At 41.8% G+C, this 26,943-nt stretch overlaps 1 protein-coding gene across 1 annotated transcript; it reads right to left on the bottom strand.

The window, feature by feature from the left end:
* Positions 1 to 4,561: 4,561 nt before the first annotated feature.
* kcng4a (potassium voltage-gated channel, subfamily G, member 4a) lies at positions 4,562 to 25,247 on the bottom strand. The gene is made up of 3 exons (XM_017693314.2): positions 25,038 to 25,247; positions 20,928 to 21,865; positions 4,562 to 6,035 (listed from the first exon to the last, which is right to left on the bottom strand). The coding sequence occupies exons 2-3, from the start codon at positions 21,675 to 21,677 to the stop codon at positions 5,163 to 5,165; spliced, it is 1,623 nt and encodes a 540-aa protein (XP_017548803.2). The 5' UTR covers positions 21,678 to 21,865; positions 25,038 to 25,247; the 3' UTR covers positions 4,562 to 5,162.
* Positions 25,248 to 26,943: the final 1,696 nt, after the last annotated feature.

Here is a 26,943-nt window from a genome sequence, read left to right as displayed (position 1 = left end):
AACCTGTTTCATTCAAAACAACATGCAGCGCACAGTATCGAGTACCGAGCAAACAAATTGAGAAACTGCGCTACAGCTGTTTTGCTAAGTTGTGCAACACTGTGCACTGATACTAAAACTAAATAAGGGTGGTGATGTACATATATTGGATGATATGGTCTCTCTACAACCTGTTTCACAAAGACAAATAAAAAAAATCAACGTATTAAAGTTTATACTTTGCAATTCTATTCAGTCGAACAGGCATATTCAGACTAGTTTTGGAGTTATCACCTTTTTTCACTGCCTGCTTGAGCTGTTTCTTCATTAGCGCGGCAGCATACACTTGCGTTTGTTCATTTGTTGACTTGTTAATTCTCTTGAACATTTTTTTAACTGACAAAAATACAAAGAAAAGATTTCTAATGTTTTCAATGACCAACTTAATTGTATTTTGTAAATATAAAGAATTTAGCATTTGCTCAGGGACGTTTACCACTGTGTTACAGCACCTTTCCTTTTCATTATACTTTTTTTAATCGTTTTGAGAACTGATGATACTAAATGTTGCAGTATTGCAGGTAAAATGTTTGCCCATTATTGCTCGATACAAGACTTCACCTGCTCAGTAGTCTGTGGTCGGTGTTATCTGAGTCTCCTCTTCATGGAGAGCCATGCTTTTTCAATAGGAAACCGATCTGGAAGGCAACCAGGCAAATCAAGCACACACTCTGTATCTACGAAGCCACACTGCTGAAGCATGTGCAGAATAGTGCTGTCAAAAATATTGACATGTCAATACATATCGGTACCGACCATTTTGAACCAATAGACATTTCCCACTGTATTGATATCATTCATATCAAATGCGCTTTCATGCTTGCACTTTAACTTGATTCAGATAGGCTTCTGTAACGCACAGCTAGCAAGGACGTCTCACTAGTTTGTTATGCTGAAAGAGCAGCTGCAGCGAGTTCACAGCCTTTGTGACAAGTCGACAAAGAAAACATCAGGAGTGCTGTGTGGACATTTTCTTGGCTTTAAAACAAATAAAGATGGATCTTCTGATGAATTGTGCTACCTTGTCAAAATGTCCTACTGTAGTGCATAATTATAGGTAGCTCCGCATATAATATTGCAGGTAGGATATTTTGATAGCCTAAATCAAAAATACGACCAGCATTAAAACTTCAAAACTTTTTCTTATTCTCCTGCTTCTTGTTCAAATGTTCCCTTCCCACTTTAAATGGTTCAGCAGCCTCAGGTACCACAATGTAACTACTGCACTATTTATGGGACAGTGGGACAGGAAAATTCAAAAAGGAAGCTGTGAATTGGAAGATAGCTTCAGCCTACAGGTAGTATAGTTTGACAGACTATATTGCCAAAAGTATTCACTAACCCATCCAAATAATTTAATTTAGGTGTTCCAATCACTTCCTGGCTGCAACTCACCACAGTTGCATAAAACAAAGCACCTAGGCATGCAGACTTCTACAAACATTTGTGAAAGAATGGGTTGCTCTCAGTAGCACAGTGTGGTACCGTGATAGGAGCAACAAGTCCAGCCATGAAATTTCCTCGCTACTAAATTTTCCAGTCAACTGTCAGTGGTATTATATAGTATAAGCGATTGGGAGGGACAGAAACTCAGCCACGAAGTGGTAGGCCATGTAAAATGACAGAGCTGAAGATGAACTCAAGAACAGTGCATAGAAAGCTTCATGGAATGGGTTTCCATGGCTGAGCAGCTGCATCCAAGCATGGAATCATGCTTCTCTATCTCATGGACGAGTCTGGGTTTGGCGGTTGCCAGGAGAATGGTACTTGTCTCACTGCATTGTGCCAAGTGTAAAGTTTGGTGGAGGGGGGATTATGGTGTGGTGCTGTTTTTCAGGAGTTGGGCTCGGCCCCATAGTTCCAGTGAAAGGAACTCTTAATGCTTCAGCAGACCAAGAGATTTTGGACAATTTCACGCTCCCAACTTTGTGGGAACAGTTTGGGGACCTAACAGCTTGGAGTCCTGACCTCAACCCGATAGAACACCTTTAGGATGAATTAGAGCAGAGACTGCGAGACAGGCCTTCTCGTCCAACATCACAAATGTGCTACAGGGAGAATGGTCAAAAATACCCATAAGCACACTCCTAAACCTTGTGGAAAGCCTTCCCAGAAGAGTTGAAGCTGTTTTAGCTGCAAAGGGTGGGTTGACATCATATTACACCCTATGGTTTAAGAATGTGATGTCACTCAATTTCATATGCATGCGAAGGCGAGTGAATACATTTGGAAATATAGTGTATCACCAAGTTGAAGTGGCACAAATTTAGTGGCATAAATGATCAGATTTTTTGCCCTAATGTGACTGAGATCTGATATTTTCACAAATCTTATCTTTTCAAATCCGACCTGAGCCACTTTTATATGTGGTCCTAGATTGGATATGTATCCAATTCATGGCCATGCAACCTTAATGTGAACGCTCAGATCGGAATTCATGTGCTATTTTCCACTATGCGTGCGTCATCATTCAGCATTATCATGGCAGCCACGCCAAACAGAAGTTAAAGCCTGTAAATGGTGTTAAAGCAACAAATCTCACTTTGTTCACTTTTATCTTGCTCTAATAATGCAGCTGAGAGCTGTTCAGAGTTAACTATCTTTATAGCGAAGGCTTGTTCTGCTCGTTAGTTTGTTTGCTAATGACACACATGACATGCACATGATATTGCTGAGCAGGATGTGCACATGAGGGTCATTTCAATGAGGGGCCGTTCATATTAATGACAAATTTGAATCACCTAAACAAGCGTATACCATCGTTTCAGAGAGCAAAAAATCAGATTTGAACCATGAGGCTTGTAATGTGAACGTAGCCTAAATGTCCTTATAAAAAAATGCTACCAGCATTACCAGCACGGTGACTAGAGAGTTCCAAAAAGTTGGTGATTGCTCCTGTTTTCAATATCACTGGAACTTTTATCAAGGTGTCTCATTAAACTATTGTCCTGATAAATACTTAATATCTTCATATTATTATTACTATTCTTGGGCTAAGAGCTATAAGTGCTAATGACAGCTAAGCTAATTTGAAGTTACTTAATACATCCAATATGGCCAAAACACTGTGTCAGAAACTGAATGTTCCCAGCTTTCATTAAAAATAAAGAATTTGCTTATTAAGGTTGCAATTGCCTCACTTTAGAACAGCGATTTACAAGAGAAATCTTATGTTTATTTGGACTTGTTTACCAAAAAAATAAAAGATCCTCAATTTTATGTCATTGGTATCGAAAATGGTATTAAATTTCAATATATTTAAATATGTATAAGTATCGTTGAAGTTGAAATTCAGTATTGTGACAACACTAGCTGTCCCTAGAATGAGGCCTAGCATTGTCTTGCTGCAACAAGCAGGGATGTCCTGGAGGAAATGTCATCTTGATAGCAGCATATGTCTCTAAAATAAAATATATGCCTCTGCATCAATGGAACCTTCACACATGCAAGTCAACCATGTCGTGGACACTGAAGCACAACCATGCCATGATAGATATTGGCTTATGCACCTTTTGCTGATAAAGGTCTGGATGGTACCTTTCGTCCTTTGGCACAGAGAACTCAACGTCCATTTTCTCAAAAACAAGCTGAAACATGGACTCATCTGACCACAGCATACATTTCCACTGTCTTTTGGATCATCTGAGATGAGCTCAGGCCCAGAGAACTCAGCGGCGTTTCTGCATAGAATTGATGTATGGCTTCTTCGTATGATAGATTAAGTTGCAATCCTTGATGCAGTGACAGATTGTGTTAAGTGACAATGTTTTCCAAATTACTCTTGAGCCCATGTGGCTATATTTACCGCAGCAGCGTCATGGTTCCTCATACAGTGCGGTCTTAAGGGTTTGATTGCACACATTTAACAGTGGTTTCTGGCCTTGCCCTACATGGACTGAAATTTCTCCGGATTCCTTGAACCTTTGCACAATATTATATACGGTAAATGGTGAAAGACTTAAGTTCTCTGTAACCTTGCATTGATAACCTCACCAATCATGATACCCTCACCTGTTACCAACTCACCTGCTTATTAAGGAATTTTTCAAAACAGTTTAACTTGTTATTGTTTTTATTGCAATTTACAAAATGTCCCATGTTTTAAAAATGGGGTTTGTAGTTAAAAACAACTACACAATGTTTAAATAGTGAAACCTATGCTGTATAAATGTAAGCAGACAGCAGTTTGGCTTGGCAAAAACAGTGCTGAATGTTGTTTCACATCTGATGTTCTCAAGTCATTTGTCTTATATGTGCATATCCTACACTCACACTTATCTCTGAATGTCAGACTCTGCTGGAGTTCAGTAAATATTACAATCAGTATCAGCGGCTTTTAGCGCTTTTCTGACTTGGTTAAGGCAGAGAGCTGTGTTATATAGCTGACCGACAGATGTGCACCACAGGTGTGTGACACCACGTTCAAGTGCCAGTATTGCCGCCAATACCAATACAGTATCAGTAATGGTGCAACACTAGTTTTCACTGAATCAAATGAAAGATCAAAATAGCAAAGGCGAAGTGCTTGGATTGCTGCTGTCTTTATTTGGGTCCATTATGAGTCAGTCACTGCTAAATGTCCAAAAATGCTACAAAGGAACAGTGAGACTAAATGTCTGTGTAAAATATTTGCTCTCGACAGTGTAAATGCAGAGGTGCTCAGAGAGCAGAATCTTAATAGTAGTTCATGAACAAACCAATAAAATGATGAATGAAATGAAACAGCTAGTTTGAATTTTGATTTGAATGAACTGAAAGAAGAAGACAGAAAGTAATCTAGGCTACAATCATTACGGCTTGAAGAAGCCTTACCTGTGACAAAACAGGACAAATAAAACCCTCTATGTAATTTCTGAATGGCTTGAGCATAATTAGAGAATCTGAAAAAGCTGTTCAATCCCAAAGAGGCTGAATATGGAGCACAGAGTTGATCAGTTAAAGCTAGTCAGCTGATGGCTGATGGAAGACAAGGTAGCCCGATTCACATAGTGAAGGTCCCTAAGGCCTCTTTCTCCTAATGGAGCAATCTTTAGGCCCTTTCTCTGTCCACTGCAGGGTCTAGTTTGGGATAGGGAAAATCTGGAAGCACTGTGCAGTCCACACTGGCACATCAATGGTCCATTCTAAAAGGCTCCTGCTGGTAGAGTATGTCTGTTATTCCCTGTGGACTCTCCTCTGTTCCCCAGCAGAGAAAGGGCTTCGGAGGAACCAGGAATGTTCGGGTCCTGGCTGGGACCCAGTCCAGGGGGAGGATAATCCACACCCCCCTCCTGCTCTTCTCCTGGCCCACCCAAAGCAGCAGCAGCGGCAGCAGCAGCACACTCCTCTTTAAAGAGTCGATCGTGCTCCTGTTTCAGCTCCTGGTAGGAGCGGGAGAACATGTGAAAGATGGAAGTGGCAGGGAAGGCCATAATGAGGATGCCACTTAGGATGCTGCTGAGAGCTACCACCTGGCCGGGGATGCTACGGGGAACCATATCACCATAGCCCACTGTGGTCATTGAGATTATGGCCCACCAGTAGGAGGCAGGGATGCTGCTGAAGTCCTGTGCTCCTGTTAGCTCGCTCTCAGCCAGGTGAACTAGTGGCGAAAAGAGTGTGACGGCCACACATAAGAAGAGCAGCAGCAGACCAAACTCGCGAGTACTCCTTCTCACGGTCAGCCCCAGTGTCTGCAGGCCCAGTGAGTGCCGTGCCAGCCGCATCACATACAGGATGCGTAGCGCCCGCAAGATGCGCAGCACCAGGCCCAGCTTGTCCAGGTAGCCCTTTCCCCCGGCCGGACGTTCATGCTCCGTCCCTGGGTCTTCCTCTTCTACAACCAGGGAAACATAGTACGGCAGAATGGCCATGGCATCAATGATGTTGAGGGGTCCACGCACAAACTCCAGCTTGCTACGTGCCTGGATGAAGCGCAGAATGAATTCCAGGGAGAACCAGGCCACACACACCGTCTCCACAATAAACATGTGGTAGCACTTCTGCGAACATTCACCCTGTGAAGAGGTAGAGAGAGAGAGAGAGAGAGAGAGAGAGAGAGAGAGAGAGAGAGAGAGAGAGAGAGAGAGGAGATGTTTAATTCTTAATTAACTCATTTTGCTAAACTGTCTACCCTTCAACACAATTCTTTCAAAGGGTTACCACATGTGAATGTAAATGAGAGCGACAGCAGCAGAGGGGATCTAGAAAGAGAGATAACATTTAAACAAAAAAGATTGAGGTCAGTCAGAAAAAGGAGAGGGGTCACTGATGGACAGAATGGAGGGATGAGGGAGATAAGGTGAGCGTATAAGATAGACATCGCACCATTAATAAAAAGCCTCTGTTTACTTTTGGTATTCAAGTCACATTAGCAGATAAGTCTGGTAGAATCAATTGATTACCCTGGGTCAGAGGTCCATCCGCATTACTGGGGGAGTGAACACAGAAGACAAACAGACTACTGTGCCCTCCAACTGTCCTCTTCATAGAAAGCCAATTAAACAGTGAAACGCTAACCCCCCTGCAATATGTCAGAAACTGCTCCTCTCATCCCCAGCATCCATCTTTTAACACTCTCAACTCTCCCTCCTAACCACTCCATCACTTCTCCCTCTCTAATCCCTCCATCATGATCACTGCTCTCACATTTCTTTACCATGCAGTCTCAACCATGCCACTACATGTAACATCATTTTTCTTAAACGTGCACAACTGTACTACTCTCTACTCTTTATCAATCATGTATGACAGTTAGAATTTCGCTTCGTAGCGTAGTGATTCACACTGTCAAGATGAGTTTCGCCCAGTGGAGAGCTGATTTGTACTATTCATACCAAACCACACGCTTACTCCTCCATATATTTGATACCAGGCATTCTATCATTTTAAGTATTCTACTGGGTACCTCACCTTGCTCTCTTTCAGTATATCTTTCTCCGTCATTCATTTATCCTCTCTCTCCCTCATTTTCTCTCACACTTAACTGTTCATTTCTTTCTGCAGCATTGCAGAAGTGAATGTGACTGGTGATCAGGACATTATGCATGTGAAAGAAGGGTAACACCTTCCCACTTGTCAGGCTAATTGTCAATTTCTCAGCACTAATGCACTTAGAGTGACCTTATCTCTGTGACTGCTGTTGCAAGAAATGTCAATGACATCTCATTCCACCCACAAGAATCAATCAGCTGCCACCTCACCCACCACAGTGCCAACATACTGTCCATATCCCAGTCTCTTACCAAACTGCAGACTAGAGTACTATGGAGATGTCCACCGTTGTAAGATTTTGCAATGAATTTGCAGTAATGTTACTGTAAAGCATATCGCAGAGGATCAGCTGAAAGTTGTGCGGTATTGTTTGAAAGAACAAAGAGGTACAACATGGACTTGAGATGAAAAGTGTCATAAAACTGCAATATCTGTGAAGCCATTTGCCAGGGGATTTGTGTGCGTGGTGAGCTCCAGTGAAGGGTACAGCGCAAAACACTGCAGAACAGTCCTCTAAATTGAAGTGAACTTGGGCTAATGAAATGTGTGGACTGGTTTGCAAATGTGACTGTGGAGTGAGGTGGAGTTATGCAGTAGGCTGAATAATTGAAAGAGTGCTGCTATTCAGGAACATATGCTGTCTTCTCCCTCTGAAAATTAGACCTACTCTTTTCATATGATTATATATCACACCACCAACTGATTAATAACTAAATCAGTCAGGCTTACAGTGAGAAAGCATACAGTACTAGGCGAAGGTCTGAGATTATCCTTCGCTTACTTAATGTCAGGACAAAACAGCCACTACAAGCACTAACAGCAACTACAAGTTATTTATTTTTCAGGAGATATTACTGAGAAGATTAGTTATAAAATAATCCACTTAAAGGGGAAAGTCAAAAGGCAATAAATGAAAGAAAAAAAATGAGTTTCAAAAACTGGAGTTCTAAATTATTAAAAGATAGGTAGTGTTTCTGTACATCATTCCACTGTAAACAACTCAATGTGATGAGTCTGAAAGGATGTGTAGCTGTCAGAGAATACACCAACACCAGCTGTGAGAGAATACACCAACAAAGATGGTGCCGGTCTATTCAGAACGATGGACTGATAACCACAGAGTGCAGACATCAGCAGCACTAAATTATTTGGATTGCAAGAATCAGAAAATGCAACCAACTTCTAAGACTGAACTTTAGAGGTGTCAAAACATATATCTCTCCACATTTCATAAAAACTCAAAAGACTCTCAAAAGGTTAAGAAGCTGTAATGAAGGTATGAATGAAGTAAAACATTATTTCATATTTAGTTGTTGAGGCTTCTGTGTAAATTTCTTTTTTCCTCACTCTGAAAAATGAATGACTTAATAGCTGTTTTGACCAGAAATTCAATAAATGAAGGGTGGTAAATGCACAAAACACAAGCACATACAAACTGGATCAAACACATTATTTGTAACAAGGGCAAATAATTCTGCAAGTGCGATGTGGTAAAGTCAGAGAGACAGATAGAGATTCCTCGGGTACCCTGGGGAGGAATTTCCTTGTGTTCACTGTGTGTTTCTGCATGCAAAGTGAATACTGATGTGGACTAGTGATCATGAATGTGATGTGCTGTTTTCTTGTTTAATAAGTCATGACTAAAATATGAATGAGGCAAGAGAAAGACAGAGAATGAGCAGAGGAGAGAGAGAAATAAAGAATGAAAGTCAGGGTGTGAGCAAATGTGTATGTGTGTGTGAGATAGTGTGACAGAAAGATAAAGAGAGATACAGAGAGAGAGAGAGAGGGAGAGAGAGAGAGAGAGAGAGAGAGAGAGAGAGAGAGAGAGAGAGAGAGAGAGCGAGCAGACAGAGCTCACAAGCACTACAATCCTCTATCTTCTTGCCCCTCTGTGATGTTTTACAGCCTGTGGCTTTGCTTCATAACAGAGAAAAGTAGAATGTGTGAATATGGGCTTCTCCCAGCATGTTCGTTCATGCATTGGAAAGAATTGCAGAGATGTGCTCTTTTGTAGAAAGAAAGAGAGAAATAAAACTAAATAAACATAAATAAGCTGCCCTACAATGCACCAGAACATCAAAAGATGGAGACACATAAGATGCCGTGTGCCTATGCATATGCATGCAAGTAGCACAGCACTGACACTGCTCTGTACTCTGTAAGATTTCCAGTGTTTTCCACTGCAGTCCTTATTCAAACATTGCACCACTGTTATCAGACTACTATAGCATTATAAAGTACACCCCCCATCTGTCTCTTTCTCTCTCCCTCTCTCTCTCTCTCTCTCTGACATATCTCTAAATCATCTTCCATTGTCTATTATCCTCTCTCGCTCTCTATTTCCAAAATATGTGCTGTTGAACATTTTCTGGCACTGAGTCAACAGACCTACGTCATTGAGATCAGTCCGAGAAAAGACCATAGGTAGGGAATTGTTTAGGTCAGCATATTGCTTTTCTTTGCCTTCTAATCCCTACACTCCCCTGAGAGCTGGTTGAAAGACATAAAGGATAAAGTGAGTGGGAAAAAATGTGTTCCAGGCAATCAGCCAGGGTGTGTGCAGTGTGATGTTGGTAAGCCCATATTTGTGAGTGACCTTGAGGTCATGGATGTAGTTTTAGACACAGAGGTACACATACAGCACATTCAGAAACTGTAAGCCATCTGCCCCCTCGCTAATACACTCAGCACTAAGACACACGTCAACCCTGCAACCTAACAGATCAGATGCACATACTATGACGGTTACTCGACCTCTCTCTTTCACCGCTACACACAGGCTCACCAGTGAACACTCAAATTCTGCTCTGTCCCAAATTGAAAGCTTTAATCTGCATAATCCTATAAACTGCAGTGCACTGAATTCAGTCCCTGAATGGTATTTGGTAAGCGTAGCACCAAATGAAGTACCTCTCTGTCCAGCACACTAAAGTAAAGGGGCGTCCTCTTTCAGAGTAGCTGAAGTAGACGGTGAGCCACTCAACACACACATGTGCATCCATCTACTTCTCCTGCCCCAAGAGTCTATTGAAACAGACTGAATCTCATTCCTGCAAACAGGCACACTCTTTCGTCTATAATGGAGAGTAATTGACAGACTTTACCATGGGGGGATGAAGGGATGAGAGAAGAATGAGAAGAGAAAATGAGAATCAGCTGAAATAGAAAGCATGCATGCATCTTCACAATTGGTGTATCTCCTTTCTTTGTTCAGTTAACCAGTGGGTAAGATGACCCCAGCTTTCACTGTCTGTGGCATATTCATTAAGGTTGCACCAAAATTTTGGCCACAGAAAATTCTGGTAGTTTCAGTTTACAACAAAGATTAAATAGGCCTACAATGAAGTGTTAAATGTAAGACTTTGTAATTGTAATGACAATAAAAATGAGAAAGCGTGATTCACAGTGATATTTTTTTCTCCTGCTGCAGTCAGCATTGACACGTTCAAACTGTTTGAACAGCAGCAGAGGAATGTGTGAAACCATTTCACGGTTTCTATGAGAAATATTAGAAAAGTGATTTGTAATCTCTGCTCATGTAGAGTATCAAGAGGGGGTACAACACCTAGAAACCTGTCCACTACAGAAAGGATATTCCCTGCCTACACCCTTAAAAATTATGGTTCCATTTAGTACAATTTCCTTTACTAAAACCTTTGAAGAAATATCTTTTGTGTGGCTATCTGTAGGCTCAATTTATGTAAAACTAAAAAAATAATAAAAATTCACGCCAGTCCAAGTGCAAATTATAACTAAAAATAACAAGGCTGACGTTTGCCAGCTTCTTATTCAAATTTCCCATCCCACTTCAAATGGTAAGAGCACAGCTTTGATTTCCTAACTCTCAAAGATGAAAGCTTTATGTACTGTTTATCTGTTGCTGGCAGTTTGGTGATTTACCAGGTCTTGCATGGTTGTTGCCCAATTTTCTTTCTCTATTTCAATAATTCGGAGCTCCAGTTTTGGAAACTCCAGTTTTTCCACTTTTTTTCCTTTGACTTTTCCCTTCCTTATGCTAGTGTATTATATCTAATCTCTGAAATATCTATTTTCGTCATTTTAGATGCACATAAGAAAGAAACTGGCAAGGCAGCTTTACAGGAGACCCTACGTTTCAATGTAAGTTAATGTAACTATGCAAATGCAAAGTGAGTCAAAGTAAGTGATGCAAAGTGAGTCATTCTGAACATTTTATACTAGTCCGTTTGTCATGAAATTTGTGTAAACAACAGCTGGCATTTTTAAATTATGTCCAAAAATATATATGGAGATACAAGGTTTTGTTCCAACAGCGAAAATACTAATAACTTGTAGTTACAGTTGCTCTTGGTTGTTTACACACTGTTATTGCAAAATGGCACAAAATTCAGTATCTCTGAAGCTCAGGTGTATTTTACTTGTGTCAGAGTAGCAAAATCTGAATTCGTTTCTCCACCTCTGATCACAATTTCATGAAAATATCTCACCAAATCATTTTCAAAGATAAATTTGAAAATTAGTTACAGAGCTCTGACTGCATCAAGACAAACATTACAGAGCTGTTCTCTACACTCCTGTATCAGGGACAGAGTAAGGAAATATAACAATAATTAAAAGTCAGTGTTATTTTCCATATATATATATATAGATCAACATTTATTATGTATGCAATGCAAACAGATAAACATGAATGTCTTATAACATATAATGCATGTATGCATTTTTTACTCTATATGGTAAAGCCACACGGTTACATTTTGTATGAACTGTCTAAAACTGCCAGCATTCAGACAACACACATGAATAAAAAATTTAATTTAATTTAAGAGACCCTTATTAGTCCCACAACGGGGAAATTTCACCTCCGCATTTAACCCATCTGTGAAGCAAAACACCACATACACTCTAGTGAGCACACACACACACACTAGGGGGCAGTGAGCACACTTGCCCAGAGCGGTGGGCAGCCCAATCCGCAGCACCCAGGGAGCAGTTGGGGGTTAGGTGTGTTGCTCAAGGACACCTCAGTCATGAGCTGTCAGCTCTGGGGATCGAACCGGCGACCTTCCGATCACAAGGCTGGATCCCTAACCTCCAGCCCACAACTGCCCCAGCAACTATAGGTACTGCACTATAAAAAGCAACTATAGGTACTGCACTGTTGAAAGTTCAAAGCTGAAATAGGAAGAGAAGTAGAAGAGGAGTGTAGGGACACGAAAGGAGAGGAACAGTAGTCTAGTTGCTGTGTTGGGCCTGTGTTACCCTCTTGAAATTTCCATACATCTAGCCTGCATGTCTATGTTCTGTTTCTCTGTAGTGTGAAAAACCTGATTTGTCATAGAAATTCATATGACAGCTGTGTTCAGTATTATTATGTCTTTCAATTTTAGGAGCGTGCTCACAGTTTTTGTTCATTTCGCTCTCAAAATAGTAGAATTTGCTAAATGTGTATAGTGTTCTGAGAGCAAAGAACACTTTGCCCTGAAATGTGTGGAGGCAATCAAATGGCTGTTTTGACTGGAACTGAAATAAAAAGGTGGTCTCTGACTGTACATGTACTGTACTGTACATGTTTAAGAGAGAGTGCACATACACTCTTGGGTGACTGTTTCGCAACAGAAACAGAAACACACGTATCTGGTGGGCGGGGCGGAGGACACACTGCGCCTGTGTAATGCCTCAATCAGTGTTAGTGCATGTGGTCAGTGCTAGGTCTGGCAAGGTGCAGGGTTGAGCTCTGCTGGGCTGCAGAATTGCATTATGATGAGAAGTAATGTGTGTGTGTGTGTGTGTGTGTGTGTGTGTGTGTGTGTGTGTGTGTGTGTGTGTGAGTGAGTGAGTTTGCATGTCGTTATGTGTGTGTTCTGCCTGGAGGTGGTGCTGAGAGGGTCTGTCTGCTGAGGAAAGCAGACTGTAGCTTTGAGGCTGATACAGTTGACTGGGCTTCCACACACTTTACACACACAAACACACACACACACACACAAACACACACAAACACACACACACACACATGCACACGGCCCCTCTCACGATTACGTATCCTCCTCACGTTTTCATACAGCTCCGCACTACAGAACACAGACAAATCAGCCTTCAAAGCACAGGACACTCCCTGCAGCCTCAAACACCTGCCACAAAACAGGATCGGTAGCATTCGGCTCCGTCCAGTCAGTCGACCCTGACGCCTGCCTTCATATACATGCTGGGCTCTGTCCAGTTGAATGTGTTCTTAAGGCCATGTTACTGTAAATTCTGTCAGCCAGGTTTATTTCCTTAGCCCAGCAGCAGCTGGTCTATTGTTATGGCTTACCCATATGCCAGCCTAACTGGATATTCTAACTGCAGAACATAACATTGTTGTGGCTAGACATATTTTCAAAAGTCTAGAATCACTTAAGTCATATTGATAAACACATACACACACTTTCTAAGCACTTTATCCTACGCCTTGAGCGTTCCTTTGCGTTATACTATAATTCTGCAAAACAAACAACAAAACAAAGCCCTGAACATTGTATCAAATGTGCTTTAATACTGGCAGTTCTTTCTTCCAATAAAGTAGCAGCCTTTTGCATTGGAAATGCCATGAACTGAAAATCAGGTTCAGCTGAATGTTGTTTTGTTTAAGTCAGTCTGTACAATATTTCACAGCCAATCTTGTTTGTCAAATTGTATTGTTAGTTACAGGGTAATTCTAGTTTATTTACTTCGTCACTGTCACAGATGTCGGCTGAAAAGCCTGCTTAGTTTAACAACAGGTTCAGGTTGTAGAAGTTATCTAATGAATTAATTTTCTCAACACTTCTCAACCAATCAGATATAACACCAGAACTAACTGTTGTATCAAGACCTCAACACATCTAAAATTTCTTCCTTTTTTCCCCCAATTCATTGCTTCCTTCTAATTATCTGAAGCTTGTGAAGTTGCATAGGACTCGCATATCAGAATCATTTTACATATTTATCTGCTTCCTAATTAGATTTAGATTATTGAAAATGTTAACTTCTAAACAACAGTTTATGAGCACATATACTCCCATGTGCTTCTATAAAGTCTGACTCTTCTTTCTAATCTAGGTCCGGCAAGTTTTCCTCAGAGTGCCGAGTGGTGTTTCGTCAAGCAGCACTTCTCCAGCACTTAAGCCCAGAGAGGCACAGACACTGAACAGGCCCCAGATACCTCCCTGTCTGACCATAAACACCTCTGTGGAAAAAAGAGCTGAGAGAATACAGGATGGATTCAGGCATTGCTCTCTGTTTTTGTGTGTGTGTGTGTGTGTGTGTGTGTGTGTGTGTGTGTGTGTGTGTGTGTGTGTGTGTGCATACACCTGTTTGTGTTTTTGATAAAAAAGAAAGTAGAGCAGCAATAAAGTGTGAGGGCCAGAGCAATAGGGACATTGTGCTTATGTGTGTAGAGCACAAACAAAGAAATTCTGAAGTACAGAAAGTGGAGAGAGAGAGAGACGGAGCAAAGAGGTGAGTGAATAGAGAAGAGAGGGAGGGCACAGACACTCTGGCTCAGACACCCAGAGAAATTTAAAGAAACTTGTTTATGCCAGCATATGTTATGCATGTCAAATTAACGTGCGATAATTCAGAAGGGAGATAAAGTCAGAAGACATTAAAAATACATGTTTAATTCTGTGAGATTGGTACTTGTGGCCTGGGACTGCTGATGGATGATGCTGTTTACTTCAGAGCGCGTCTCTGCGTTAGGTGCATGAATAATAAGTGTGTGGGACAGAGAGTAAAATATGTCTGGCGGTATCCTACAGTCCCCCAAACCCACTGCCTGGGCTCCTTTAGATAAACTCCACAATGGCTAATGAGGCTCCACATGCCATTGTGCCCCCCAAATAGCCACTGTCATTGAGAAAGAATGCTGTCCTGGAGTGCACCATATGTGCGTGCATGTGTGTGTGTGTGTGTGTGTTCAGATAACCAACCTGAAGACGTGGCAGAACAGAGCTGTGATTTTTTTATGACCTTGAATGACTGCTGATGTTTGTGATGTGTCACCAGGCTGCAAAAGCCCCAAAAGGTTAAGAGCAGTAAAGTTCTATTATATCCAAAACGTTACTAATGCAAGCTTTCTATCCAGTCTAGGTCCAAAAGCTCCATACAGATTTAATCATTTCTACTTTAAATATATATTTTATGTGATCTTCATCCTACTCCTTGTCCATTTTTAACTTAAACTATGAACTTACCTAAACTTTAATCGAGTGGCTTATTAACGTAAAGTGTAAACGTTCATGTTACAATAAAGATGTGGTTAAATTTGCAGTTTGGTTCCTTTGGTTCCCAAAGCAGAAAAAAAGACACATTGTTCCATTTTAGTTCTGGCCCTCTCAGTGTTACACACTGACATATTTGACACCAAACCAAATTATGTCAACTAAAGTCATATGCAGACAATGTCACAACCTATTTTATGATGCCCATCTGGTGGTCTTAGAGTGCCATGCTAGACTGTGTTCTAATTAAGATTGTAGATTTTACGTGTGTCTTGTTTTATCTTTTTCTTGCCATGTTCTAAAGCAAAAAGCCATCTCCCATGGTGTGACACAAAGCAAAATCACCATAACACATAGCCTAGCCTGAAGTGGTTTGCTGCTTTTACAGTAAAAACCTGGAGCATAAGCACATAATATAATTGAGGTTTGCAGTTATATATGTATATATCAAGTTTTTACAGCAGCGTCAAATATGCCTCAGTCAAAACCAAAACTATTTGTATAGTTCTTGTATAATGATCAATTCAGAGATTACCAAGGTGTGATACAATGCATCCACATGTGAAAAACTGTAAGAAATTCCTCTGCTGTGCAGCAAGGCGTGCAGGAAGGAGATGATGTTTAGACATCTTTGGTCTGTTTTGCATTCATATTTCAAACAAACTGCACCAGAGTTCATTTGGAAGCAGACCAAGACTGACCTCCTCAGGGGGTTTCAGTCTGCTTATTTAGTGTGCACCAGGGCCCGGCAGCATTCTCATTTGTTCTAACCAACTGCACTAACAGGACATTCGCACCTTGGCTTGTTTTAATCAAAATCACATCTGCCAAGTGTAAACATGCCTTAAGCCTCACATATTGGTCTGAAGGGTCTTGTGTTTGCTAATTGCTTTAGAAGGCTGCCAGCCATGCTGTTTCCGTAAGAAGCATGAGATCTTCTGGTTAATCTCAACAACTTCAGGTTACAGAAATCAGTGGGTTAATTGCAATTCCTTTCATGTTCACTAGTTTCAGTAGATTAATTGGCATTCAACTCATGGGGGTATACTTTTTAATAATAAAAATCTCACACATACACCCACACACATACACCCCACTGTAACAGCACTAAGTATAGTATGTGTGTCCCTAGATTGAAAGAGCGAGCGCATGCAGGATGCTCCTGGCATGCTAACACTGTCGGCTTGGAGTCCTCTCTGCTGTACTTCAAACAGAGCCGGAATTTACACCCACAGCCACAGAGAGGATGAGAGAGAGGAAGGGAAGAGAAAGAGTAGCACAAGAAAGAGGCAAAAGAAGAAGGATGAAAAATAAGAGGTGACAACAAGAGGAAAGCATGGGGAAATAAGAAGAACCCAAAAAAGATCAAAGGCCAAAGAGGCCAGTAGTGGTAAACAGCAGCGAGAGCATGAAAAGAACAGAAAATAAAACATCAATAAATAAATATAGATAAAAATAAGAAAGGAATTAAGTGGCAAACTAGGAGGGTGAGCATTGTGGTGGAGCTAGACTGGCAAAAAACAAGAATGAAAAGAGACAAAATGAAGAGAGGAACAGAACGGAGCAAACAATTCGATCGTAAAAGGTCATTCCACTGTTGACGATTGCTCTCTGTCTATCTCACCTAAGCAACACACGAGGTGCATGCAGATTTTAGAACAGTCATGGGGGACAGAGCCTTAAACCCTAACACCTTATCTGAGAGTCTCAGGACAAACCAACATTGGCCTTCGCCCAGGTGTGCCACATTATTTCTGTCTATAAATGCTTAAAATTTTAACAGCACTGCAGATTCTGGCAGCCCTCACAAGCCTTTCAAATGGCTTTGATTAATGTCCAGGGAAGTCATTAAAGCGCAAGTGTAATCCTATTCAAGGCACGGCTATGTCAGACTGTAAGAAGAAAGAAATTCCCCACTTTGTCCTGCTGCAGAGAACACATTTTCTGATATTTCTTCTCTTATCGCTACAAATGAATCACTGCACCTGAAGCTACTTTGTTATGAATAGGAATAAAAGCAAACCTACACTAAACCAAAGAGCAGTCCTGCCCACAACAGCTTGGCTCATATGGTACAACCTCTGATCAATAAAGATGGACGAAAGGGGCTAAAAAACAAGGTAATTTCTGTTGAAATGCAATAAATGCTCTTACAACTGCTTAAAACAAAATAGGAAAATGCAGGTCGCATATGATCAGGTAAGCACGTGCATGTACAGTGAAAGCGTCATCGACAGTTTTGAGCTTATGGTCATATGAAAGTGCATGTTGGTCTCTTTGTAGGTCTGTTGAACTGTTTGGGTCTGAGCTATGAAAAGCACTCTAATAAGCCTATGGCCTGTTTGGCTTCATTCAGCATATTTGTCTTTCAGCTCATAGTGGGTTTACAAAGTCAGGCACCATTTATACCCTGTAGATGGACGTGTGTTTGCTTTACTCTGGGGATTTGCTGCCTCTTCTTCAAAGAACTGCTACACAGCCACCACCAGAATGGTTCATTTAATGTTATGCATGTAAACATGCAGACTACAGTAGAATGCCTATCCTGGCATATGATCTACTGTCCCTGCATACAAAGAGATCAAAGGAAGGGTTAGGTAAAAGGCAGCCTATTACACTCAGAGTGGACCCATGCTCATTAACGCACACACACACTTCTACATTGAAGTAAACAGTGATGTATAAGACCCTAGGTGAGCCATGGCTGTATCCAGTGACAATGACAAACAGTTACGCACTGAGGACCTAATATGACAACTGTGCTGTTTCCAGCAATACCTAGATTTCCTGCGATATTGAAAATGAGACACTATTTTGCTTCCACACACACAAACACATCCCCACAGGGTGTAAGAAAAAAGACGTTCTGCAGATGAATCATTCATGATGTAAAACATGACCATGAGTTAAAAAGCTAAAAAGCCACAGCTGCATGGCTCGGAGTTGTGACCTCCACTGGTTTGTTCTCCCTGGGTGCCAGTCAGGCTAAGTGAATAAGTTATGCGAGCTAGATGCGTGTGTGCATAAGCTCTGAAAGACTGCATGGTAATTTAGCAGTGGAAAAGGCCTGGGTTCTTCCAGCAGACCTGCTGAGTGCCCACTGACATTCTGGAGGTCTTGCCGGAGCCACTTCATTATGCACTGTGTGTGTTTACTGACACTGTGGATACCTCACTGGGCCAGTTCATTACTCTTTGAGTATTTACTGACATAGGGGAGTACTACCTTCATTATTCCCCAGTAGGACTTAGGACTGGTGCATACAGACATAGACATGTGCACAATCATGACAAAGCATGTTTACCTTCTATGCAAGCCAGTGAATGTGTTTACTAAGACTGTTTTGAGGACTCTAAATGCCACACACTGTACACCCTGTAGTAAGGAGTGTATATAAGCCTACAAGCTTGTACACTATGGAGTGTATACAAGCATTTAAACTTAAATGGATAATATGCCAACATCTTTATTGGCCATCTGTCTAAACTTGGGTTGCCACTCGTAAATGATCAAATAAATATTATGTAGACAACACTTTAGCATAGCTGTTAAGTTGAGTTGTTGAGTTTGACTTTAATAGCCTAGCTAAGCTGTGGGTTACCCTTAAATTCTTCATTATTTCCATTTGCACATTTCTAAATTCCTGACCAAATACAAGTACACTATATTGATAAAAGTATTCACTCACCCATCCAAATCAATGAATTCAGGTGTTCCAATTACTTCCATGGCCACAGGTGTATGAAACCAAGCACCTAGGCATGCAGACTGCTTCTACATACATTAGTAAGAACGGGTTGCTCTCAGGAGCTCAGTGAATTCCAGCGTGGTACCGTGATAGGATGCCACCTGTGCAACAAGTTCAGTCGTGAAATTTCCTCGCTGCTAAATATTCCACAGTCAACTCTCAGTGGTATTATAACAAAGAGGAAGCGATTGGGAATGACGGCAACTCGCCATGAAGTGGTTGGCCACGTAAAATAACAGAGTGGGGTCAGCGGAGGCTGAGGTACATAGTGCGCAGAGGTCGCCAACGTACTGCAGATTCAAGCAGAAAGATCTCTAAACTTCATGTGGCGTTCAGATCAGCTCAAGAACAGCGCAGAGAGCTTCATGGAATGTGTTTCTAAGGCCGAGCAGCTGCATCCAAGCCTTACATCACCAAGCACAATGCAAAGCATCGAACGCAGTGGTGTTAAGTGCCGGCACTGGATTCTAGAGCAGTGGGCATGTGTTCTTTGGAGTGATGAATCATGCTTCTCTGTCTGGCAATCCCATGGATGACTCTTGCCAGGAGAACAGTACTTGTCTGACTGCATTGTGCCAAGTGTAAAGTTTGGTGGAGGGGGGATTATGGTATGATGTTGTTTTTCAGGAGTTGGGCTCGGTCCCTTGGTCCCAGTGAAAGGAACTCTTAACCCTTCAGCAGACCAAGAGATTTTGGACAATTTCAATTTTGTGGGAACAGTCTGGGGATGGCCCCTTACTGTTCCAAGCTGACTGCGCACCAGTGCACAAAGCAAGGCCCATAAAGACATGGATGGGTAAGGCTTTGGAGTAAAGATGAGAAGACAAAGCTACAATAAACCAAATAGGAGTTATATTTAAGTTAGGCCAGTGGGCTACCACAGTTTAGTTTAGTTAAACTCCAGACTAAACGGCAACATGCTCAAGACCTCAGTTTCAGGTTTCAGACACAAGCCTAAAATGCCATTTCTTATCCACACATGCAAAACAGCAAGTTTACAGGAGAGATTTGCCATAGGATTTTAATTTTTTCAAAGTTTATAGTTATATGTGACTATTTTTAATGGATAATGTGTCAAGGAAGCTTTTTATTTACAAGGTTTGAAGGTTTTTACCACCAGCTAACACGATATATAGGTACATTAAAAAAGAAAGAAAAATTGAAAGCATTGAAACCAAATTTTAAAGCCAGATTTACACATTTGAATGTGTCGTCATATGACATGGTTCCCAATCCTTGGAGTACCTCTTCCTGCAGTAATGTTGCCACTATGGATGCATCAATACTTTATGACTTTTTGACTGTTTGACTAAACAGAATCGCAAAGCAGAAAAGTAGGCTGTAAAGAGACTGTACTGCCCTACCATGTACAACACCACCTGGTTTAAGTTCCAGTGCACAGTGTGATCAAAGTAAGTGAGCAAAGTTGCTGTAGCAGAGTGTTTTCTCAGTACTTGGATGTGCAGTGTGTTGTTTCGAGTGAAACCACTTTATTGAAAATTGTTTGTAGACAGAGCTGTCTGTAGGGGCTGCATTTCAACTAGCAGAAGAGTATATGAATTGTAGGCTTTCTCCATACACAACAGTTTATTCAAACGTACAGTGTGAGTCACTAAAGAACAAGATTTTTTCTGAAATTGTATCTTTGGCTTTCTGACTTTATTTGTAATAATAGGTCACTCAGTATGGTATCGGAATCAGTATCAGCAAGTACTTAAAACATGTACTCATACTCAGTCTGGAAAAATGGTATTGATGCATCAATAGTTACCACTGCTCTAACACATCCACTTTAACATCCACTTGTTAATTATCTGATTAGTTGGATCAAGTGTGATAAGCAGAGCAGGGATACTCCGGGACCAGGTTTAAAACCCCCTGCGTTTTTCAGCACGTCTTCTACCTGAACTCAGCTCCCCTGTAATCCTATAAGCACGCAAACTCACCCTGTTTTCCTCTTCTCTCAGGTCTGGCATTGTGCTGATGCAAAGGCTGACCACAGTGACTGCCACCATCAGCACTGACAGGCAGGCGAACATCTTCCCTGGCAGGCCCGACTGCGGGTTCTCCACCATGTCCCTCAAGCGGTTCATGAACTTGCGATAGCGTGTCTCCTCCACTGGGGGGCGGATCTGCATGCTGCGGCGCCGACGCTCCTCCTCGCGACGTTCATGCTCGGCCATCTCTTCCAGGCGTGTGTACATCTTGCGCTTGCAGCAACGCTCCATGTAGGCCATCTCCACACCCCAGTAGGTCAACTCGTCGTGAAGCGAGAGTACACACATCTCACGCAGCATTCGCAGCTTGCCTGCTGCCAAGAAGTTAAGAATGACACGGAAGGCGCTGGGGCTGCGGTCAAAGAAGAACTCGCGTCGTGCCTCATCGTAGTCGTCACACACACCAGCGATCTCCTCAGGGCTGCTACACATGCGCAGACGACCCAGACGTGTCAGGGGGAACTGCTCCAGTGTGGTCCAGGGAAAGGTGTAGCGGTTGCCACCCACATTGATGAGTGCCTGCAGACCATGATCCACAGACAGCAGGTCCTCTGGCCGCCGAAGGAAGCGGGCACGCTGGTAGTACATGCCTTTAATGGTTTCTGTCTCAGGTATCTCTGTGAAGATGCGGTCCAGGCTGCTGTCATCACTGACAGAGAGGTTGCTGAAGTCATGGTTGGCATTGCTGATGATGGGCATGGTGGCATCAGAAGAGGAAGCCGGGCAAAGGACGTTAAGCCTTTGTCTAAGAGGAGGTTAACTTGAGACCTGAGTGGTGGGAATTGCTGCCTTCATCCAAAGCACAGCACAGCAGATCCCTTATGATATGATACAAAATTCATAGGGGAACCATGCACTCGTCATCATTTGGTCACTGCAGGAGACAACTGGAAACATAAATAAGCACATTACAGATTAAACTGTATTGCATGAAAAATAAACTGATACAGTAATCTTATCATCTAATTATTATTATATTATTCTTTTGCACACCATCTGACACGTCATCTGCAAAATCTAAGTTCACAGCAGAGGTCTGGAACAGTGTGACTCATGCAGCACACTTTATCTCAGAAAGCATTTCATGATGATTGCATTGTGTTACACAACAGTTTAGATGTAAGAGTGTAAAGGAAAATCATATTATTACACTATATGTCCAGAGATGTCCAGACATCTCATTATTAGATATCATTATTAGATTTCTATGGAACTTGGCTATTAGAGATTAGGGAACTCAGCTTTATGGTGCACCTAGGGCTGGGCGAAAAAACAAAACAATAATTATTGCAATATAACTTTCCTCGACAGAACTATAAGAAATGTATGATAAATTTTCGATCTAATACACCATTCTCCCACTTCCACGTTCAAGCGACAGTCCTGGTGGCATTTTCCACTGCAAGGCCAGGAGAGTGTGCAATTCCGAGTTTTTCAACATGATTAGAGAGGGAGGGGGCGATGAGTAAAATGAGTCACCAATTATACTTTAGCAACATCTGAAACATGGAATTATACATTCCCTGTTTATGTGGAGCGATGGGTGATGTGTACTCCTGTGACTAGCTGTGGGTGACGAGATAAGTGGCGTAACTGTACTGGCTTAGAGTGAACCTCTTTCCTTACATTCTAACAAGCTTTAGCAGCGTTAAATCACGTCTGCTCCTCACAACTACAGCGCTGTTACAGCGCTCAAAAAGTCATATTTTAGTATTACTGCATTCACAAGCAACGAATGTGAAAGAAGTGAGTTCATACAAGTTACAGCCCTGATTTAAATTAAAGTAAACTGAGGAAGCTGTGAGGCACTGGAAAGCGGGACAGCGCTATCTTTCCAGGCTAGCTGTTCTTAGCAGTTGGCTAACTTGAAGCAGCACTCCATCACTCTTACAGCATGGACAATTGATGTTACTGTAGAACACAGAAGACACAAAAGCACCGATTTCAATTTAAGCGTACCTAAAATAAGGATTCTGTTTGTCTGGTGTTGATATATTGTGGTTCACCCCTCAAACTACTATATAGAAATCCAGTCATCTACTAGCTGGTGTTTAAATACTGTGATATGCTCTGACATGGATATGGTAGGAGTGATGGCAGTAAGGAGGTGTGATCCATCACTGACCTACTGAGCTAGCTAACGCTTGCTGTTTGTACTAAACTGACATTGTTGAGAAACTAAACAGTTTGGCACTGTTGTTGGCCACTTGTTTAGCATTTGTAACACTCGTCACCAGACAGCTAAAAACAATCTGTTTCCTTTGTTAAATTACAAGACTATTCCAAAACTTGTGGCCTTGCTTTTCCAGCTGGTAAAGACAGCCAACCAGAAACTTTCTCCCAGTATCCCATGACAGATTTGTGAAATGTTCCACTGTTTGGTGAGTGTTTGTCACATTCTGACCATAAAGGATAGTTTTAAACAGCAATAAACCACCCAGGAGCAAAAATCAGCCTTCAAACTGGAAAGAAATGAAGATTTGACGCTTATCGTGACGTGTATCAATACCGAACTATATGAACTTTGTTTATCATGATAACATTTTTGGCCGTATCGCCCAGCTCTATGTGCACCCACTGCTGACGCAAAAGTTCAACTGCGCACACACATCTTGAATAATCTCCTTAGAAAAGCACTGACAAACGAATGGGATGCTCTGAGGCAGCTGCACATGAGCTGAAGTTACCATAACCAATGTCAAGTGTTCTGCTGGAGCAGAAGAACGGCACTCTCTAGACTGATGAAGCAAAATCCAATCTGAATGAGCTGGAGAGGCATTTGTGATGCAGAACTGATCATCCAACATCCAGTACCTGTCCTCCTGAGTACAATCAAAACCTCGGCAATGTTCCAACATCAACAACAACATCCCAGAATAGTAGAGGCTGTTACTAAAGTGATCAAGGGAGGACCAAACCCCCTATCAACACCACTTATTTCAGAAGGAAGGCAGGGAAAATAGGCGTCTGCATACTTTTGGACATACAGTGTATAATCAGGGTTTGGAGACTAGGTGGTATTTTATGCATGTCTGAGCACAGCCTGCCCTACTGTCTGCAATTTAATTTGAGAATAAGTGTGAATGAAAATGTTCGCAGGTGCCACAGGGGATATCTGTGCTGCGATGGAAGGAGAAAGGGAGGATCCAGTTAACCTTTCTGCCCCCCGGAGAGCTCACATATTAGCAGCACAAGGGCTTCAGTTCCTAATGTAAATACTAGAACTGCACTGGGCGGCTTTAGCTAAGTTCTCGCTGTCAAGGTGCTCCATTACGCCGGAGGAAGGGGAGGAGAGAACGATGAAGTATTTATGAACAGGACTGGTGGAAAGAGAATTCCCGTCGGAGCCTCGCCTCGTTGTGTGGAAACTTAATTGGGTGAAGTGTTTGCAGCGTCAACATGATCACACCAGCACCAGACAGAAAGCTCCACTGCGCCAGTATAATAGATCTGCATTAAAGACGTAAGATTTCTATCATAAGGACAGCAGGACATAAAGTTGAGCCGGAATACGCTGCAGCCCAGCGACGTCTGCTGCTGACTTCGCTACGGGGTCTGTTTCTTTAACAATTCTCTAGTTGTTCTGATTAGCACGGATGCTAGATTACATTCGTTTACTTCGTTTTGTTTGCTAGGTTAAGTTATGCTAGGTCTAAAAATTCTCCGCAGAAAACTGGACTTAGATAACCTACATATCTACTTTGTCGTCAGAATTCTAAAAAAGAAAGAACATCACACAAACAACTGAAAATACATGTATTAAATTGTAATATAAATATATTTATACCCGAGAGAAATGTCCTAATTTAACCCATGGCGCTGCTGTCGCTACCGACAACAACTCAAAACTTTCAAATAGAAAGGGTTTTACTAATAGCCTACATCAATAAAACAACAACAGTTTCTAATAGCAGTGAATATATGGACGGACATAGCTAACAGCAGCTGAATGCCCCAAACCGTTAACCCCAACGGGACAAGCTCGTTATTTTTAAAAGCACAACGTTTACATTAGAGCAGAGGTAGAAGATGAGAAAAGAAAAGTCATTAGCCACCTACCACTGACTGGGCTTTTAGCATAGCAGGTCCTCACTTTTTTCAAAAGGACTTTTCCACAAAAAAGCTCGCATTTCTCCTCTCAGACGACAGACTTTATGTTCTCATCATGAGCCTGCCGCTGCGAAGCGACTCTCCGAGGGTAAAGCCGGCTGAAACAGTCCTGGCAAACCGAACCGCAGGACACACACGTCCCGTTCCCTCAGTAGCACCGCAAGAAAAAAAGTGCATTTTGTTCCCCACCTGTATTCCGACAAGCCCGGCGCTCCTGCGCTGGGATTGGCTGGCGGCGTCCTCCGCCTGCGCCACCATTGGCTAGTAGTTCGTAGAACTTCGCTTAGTTTTAGAACGGCGGGTCGCGCTTGAGTATGAACTGCTAGCCAATCGTTACACAGGGGGCGGGGTTTGGTCAGACTACGGGTGGAAATAAAACAACATAACGTCCGTTAGAAGAGCGCGCGAGGGACGCTGTAAGTTTACACTCTAAATCGAGATGAGTCAGTGACTTTAAACTACGTCACGTCTTCCGCGCGAGCAACTTATCTACGCCGAGTTCGAGCTCTGTCTCCACGGCGACGTCCAGCTGATGCGCGCGCCCTTGTGAATGAAACCCTCGGTGTTTCTGAGGCTCATTAAAACCCCGTTGTAAAGACCTTAGCGTCACTCTGCAATGGGGGAAAAGAACCCATGAAGGTGAGTTTATCACAGTGCCCTGGCATGTAGGTTCATTTCATTCGAAACGAACTCTTGATAAAGCAGTGAGCTGTGTGTTTGTGTACACATGGGCCCAGCGACGCGTTCACTGTACACAGACCCTTAGCATACTTCATTTGTTTATCAGGGGCAATTGTGTAGCATAAGGTTGAGAGAGAGAGAGAGAGACTGCGCTGAAATTTATCGTCAGTTTGCGCACCTCTAGGGCTGAACACACTTCATACACCGGTGAATATTGTAAATAAACCAACATTCATTTTAGTCTCCCTCAGTTACCCTTAACCCCTCGGTTAAAGTCCGTCTACCACCAGTGTCACTTGTTTCAGCATTTCCTCAGGCATACTCAACCTTATGAGCTTCATAAGGACAGTGGTTCTTTCAAAGATTGTTTAGTAAAGAAAATGGTTCTCTGTAGAACCGTGAACACCCAGAGAATCCTTTACACGATTAAATAGTCTTTGCATATTGGAAATGTTCTTCGGATTGATGGACAATGTGCTGTAGATGGTTCTATTTAGCAAAAGGGTTCTTCTATTGTTATGATGTCAGGCTTGTTACAATGAAAGAACCCTTTTGATGCTATATAGAATCCTTTTCAAAAAGGTTCTGTATAGAACCATCTATAGCACTTTTCCCATCAATTTGAAGAATCCTTTCACAATGCAAAGAACCTTTTAATCATTCATGTTCATGAGTGGTCGTGTTCACTGAAGAACTACGTTTCATAGCAAAGAGAATACAAATTATTCCTGTTTAATTGGATGTGCAGTTATATATACAGTACTGTGCGAAAGTTTTAGGCATCTAAGCACATTTTTAAACGATGTACCTCAGCAGTGAGTTTATCACAATATACATTAGAATAAAGTCATATTTTCATAAATATTCATAATTTAAATAAACATAAAAACAATAAAAAGTAACGAGAATTTCTTGGGTCCATATTTTTCTTTGACACCTTCACAGCCACCACAGAGACTTGTTAATATCATCAATTATATCATGAGCTCAATTTACTGAAGCTCTGATTGGTCAAACCAGGAGTTGCTTTTTAACTACATATAATACTGTAATACTGGGCCTCCTCGAGGAGAGGTAGACATCCAGAATATAACACCTTTCTCAGCAAATAAACACAAACTACACAACAAATAAATGGATTTAAAAAATGTTTCTTGGGTGCCTAAGACTTTCG

Source organism: Pygocentrus nattereri, chromosome 7 (genome assembly GCF_015220715.1).
Source record: "Pygocentrus nattereri isolate fPygNat1 chromosome 7, fPygNat1.pri, whole genome shotgun sequence".
NCBI lineage: Eukaryota > Metazoa > Chordata > Actinopteri > Characiformes > Serrasalmidae > Pygocentrus > Pygocentrus nattereri.
The sequence above is the reverse complement of the archived record's forward strand: the minus strand, read 5'-3'. Positions and strand labels throughout refer to the sequence as shown.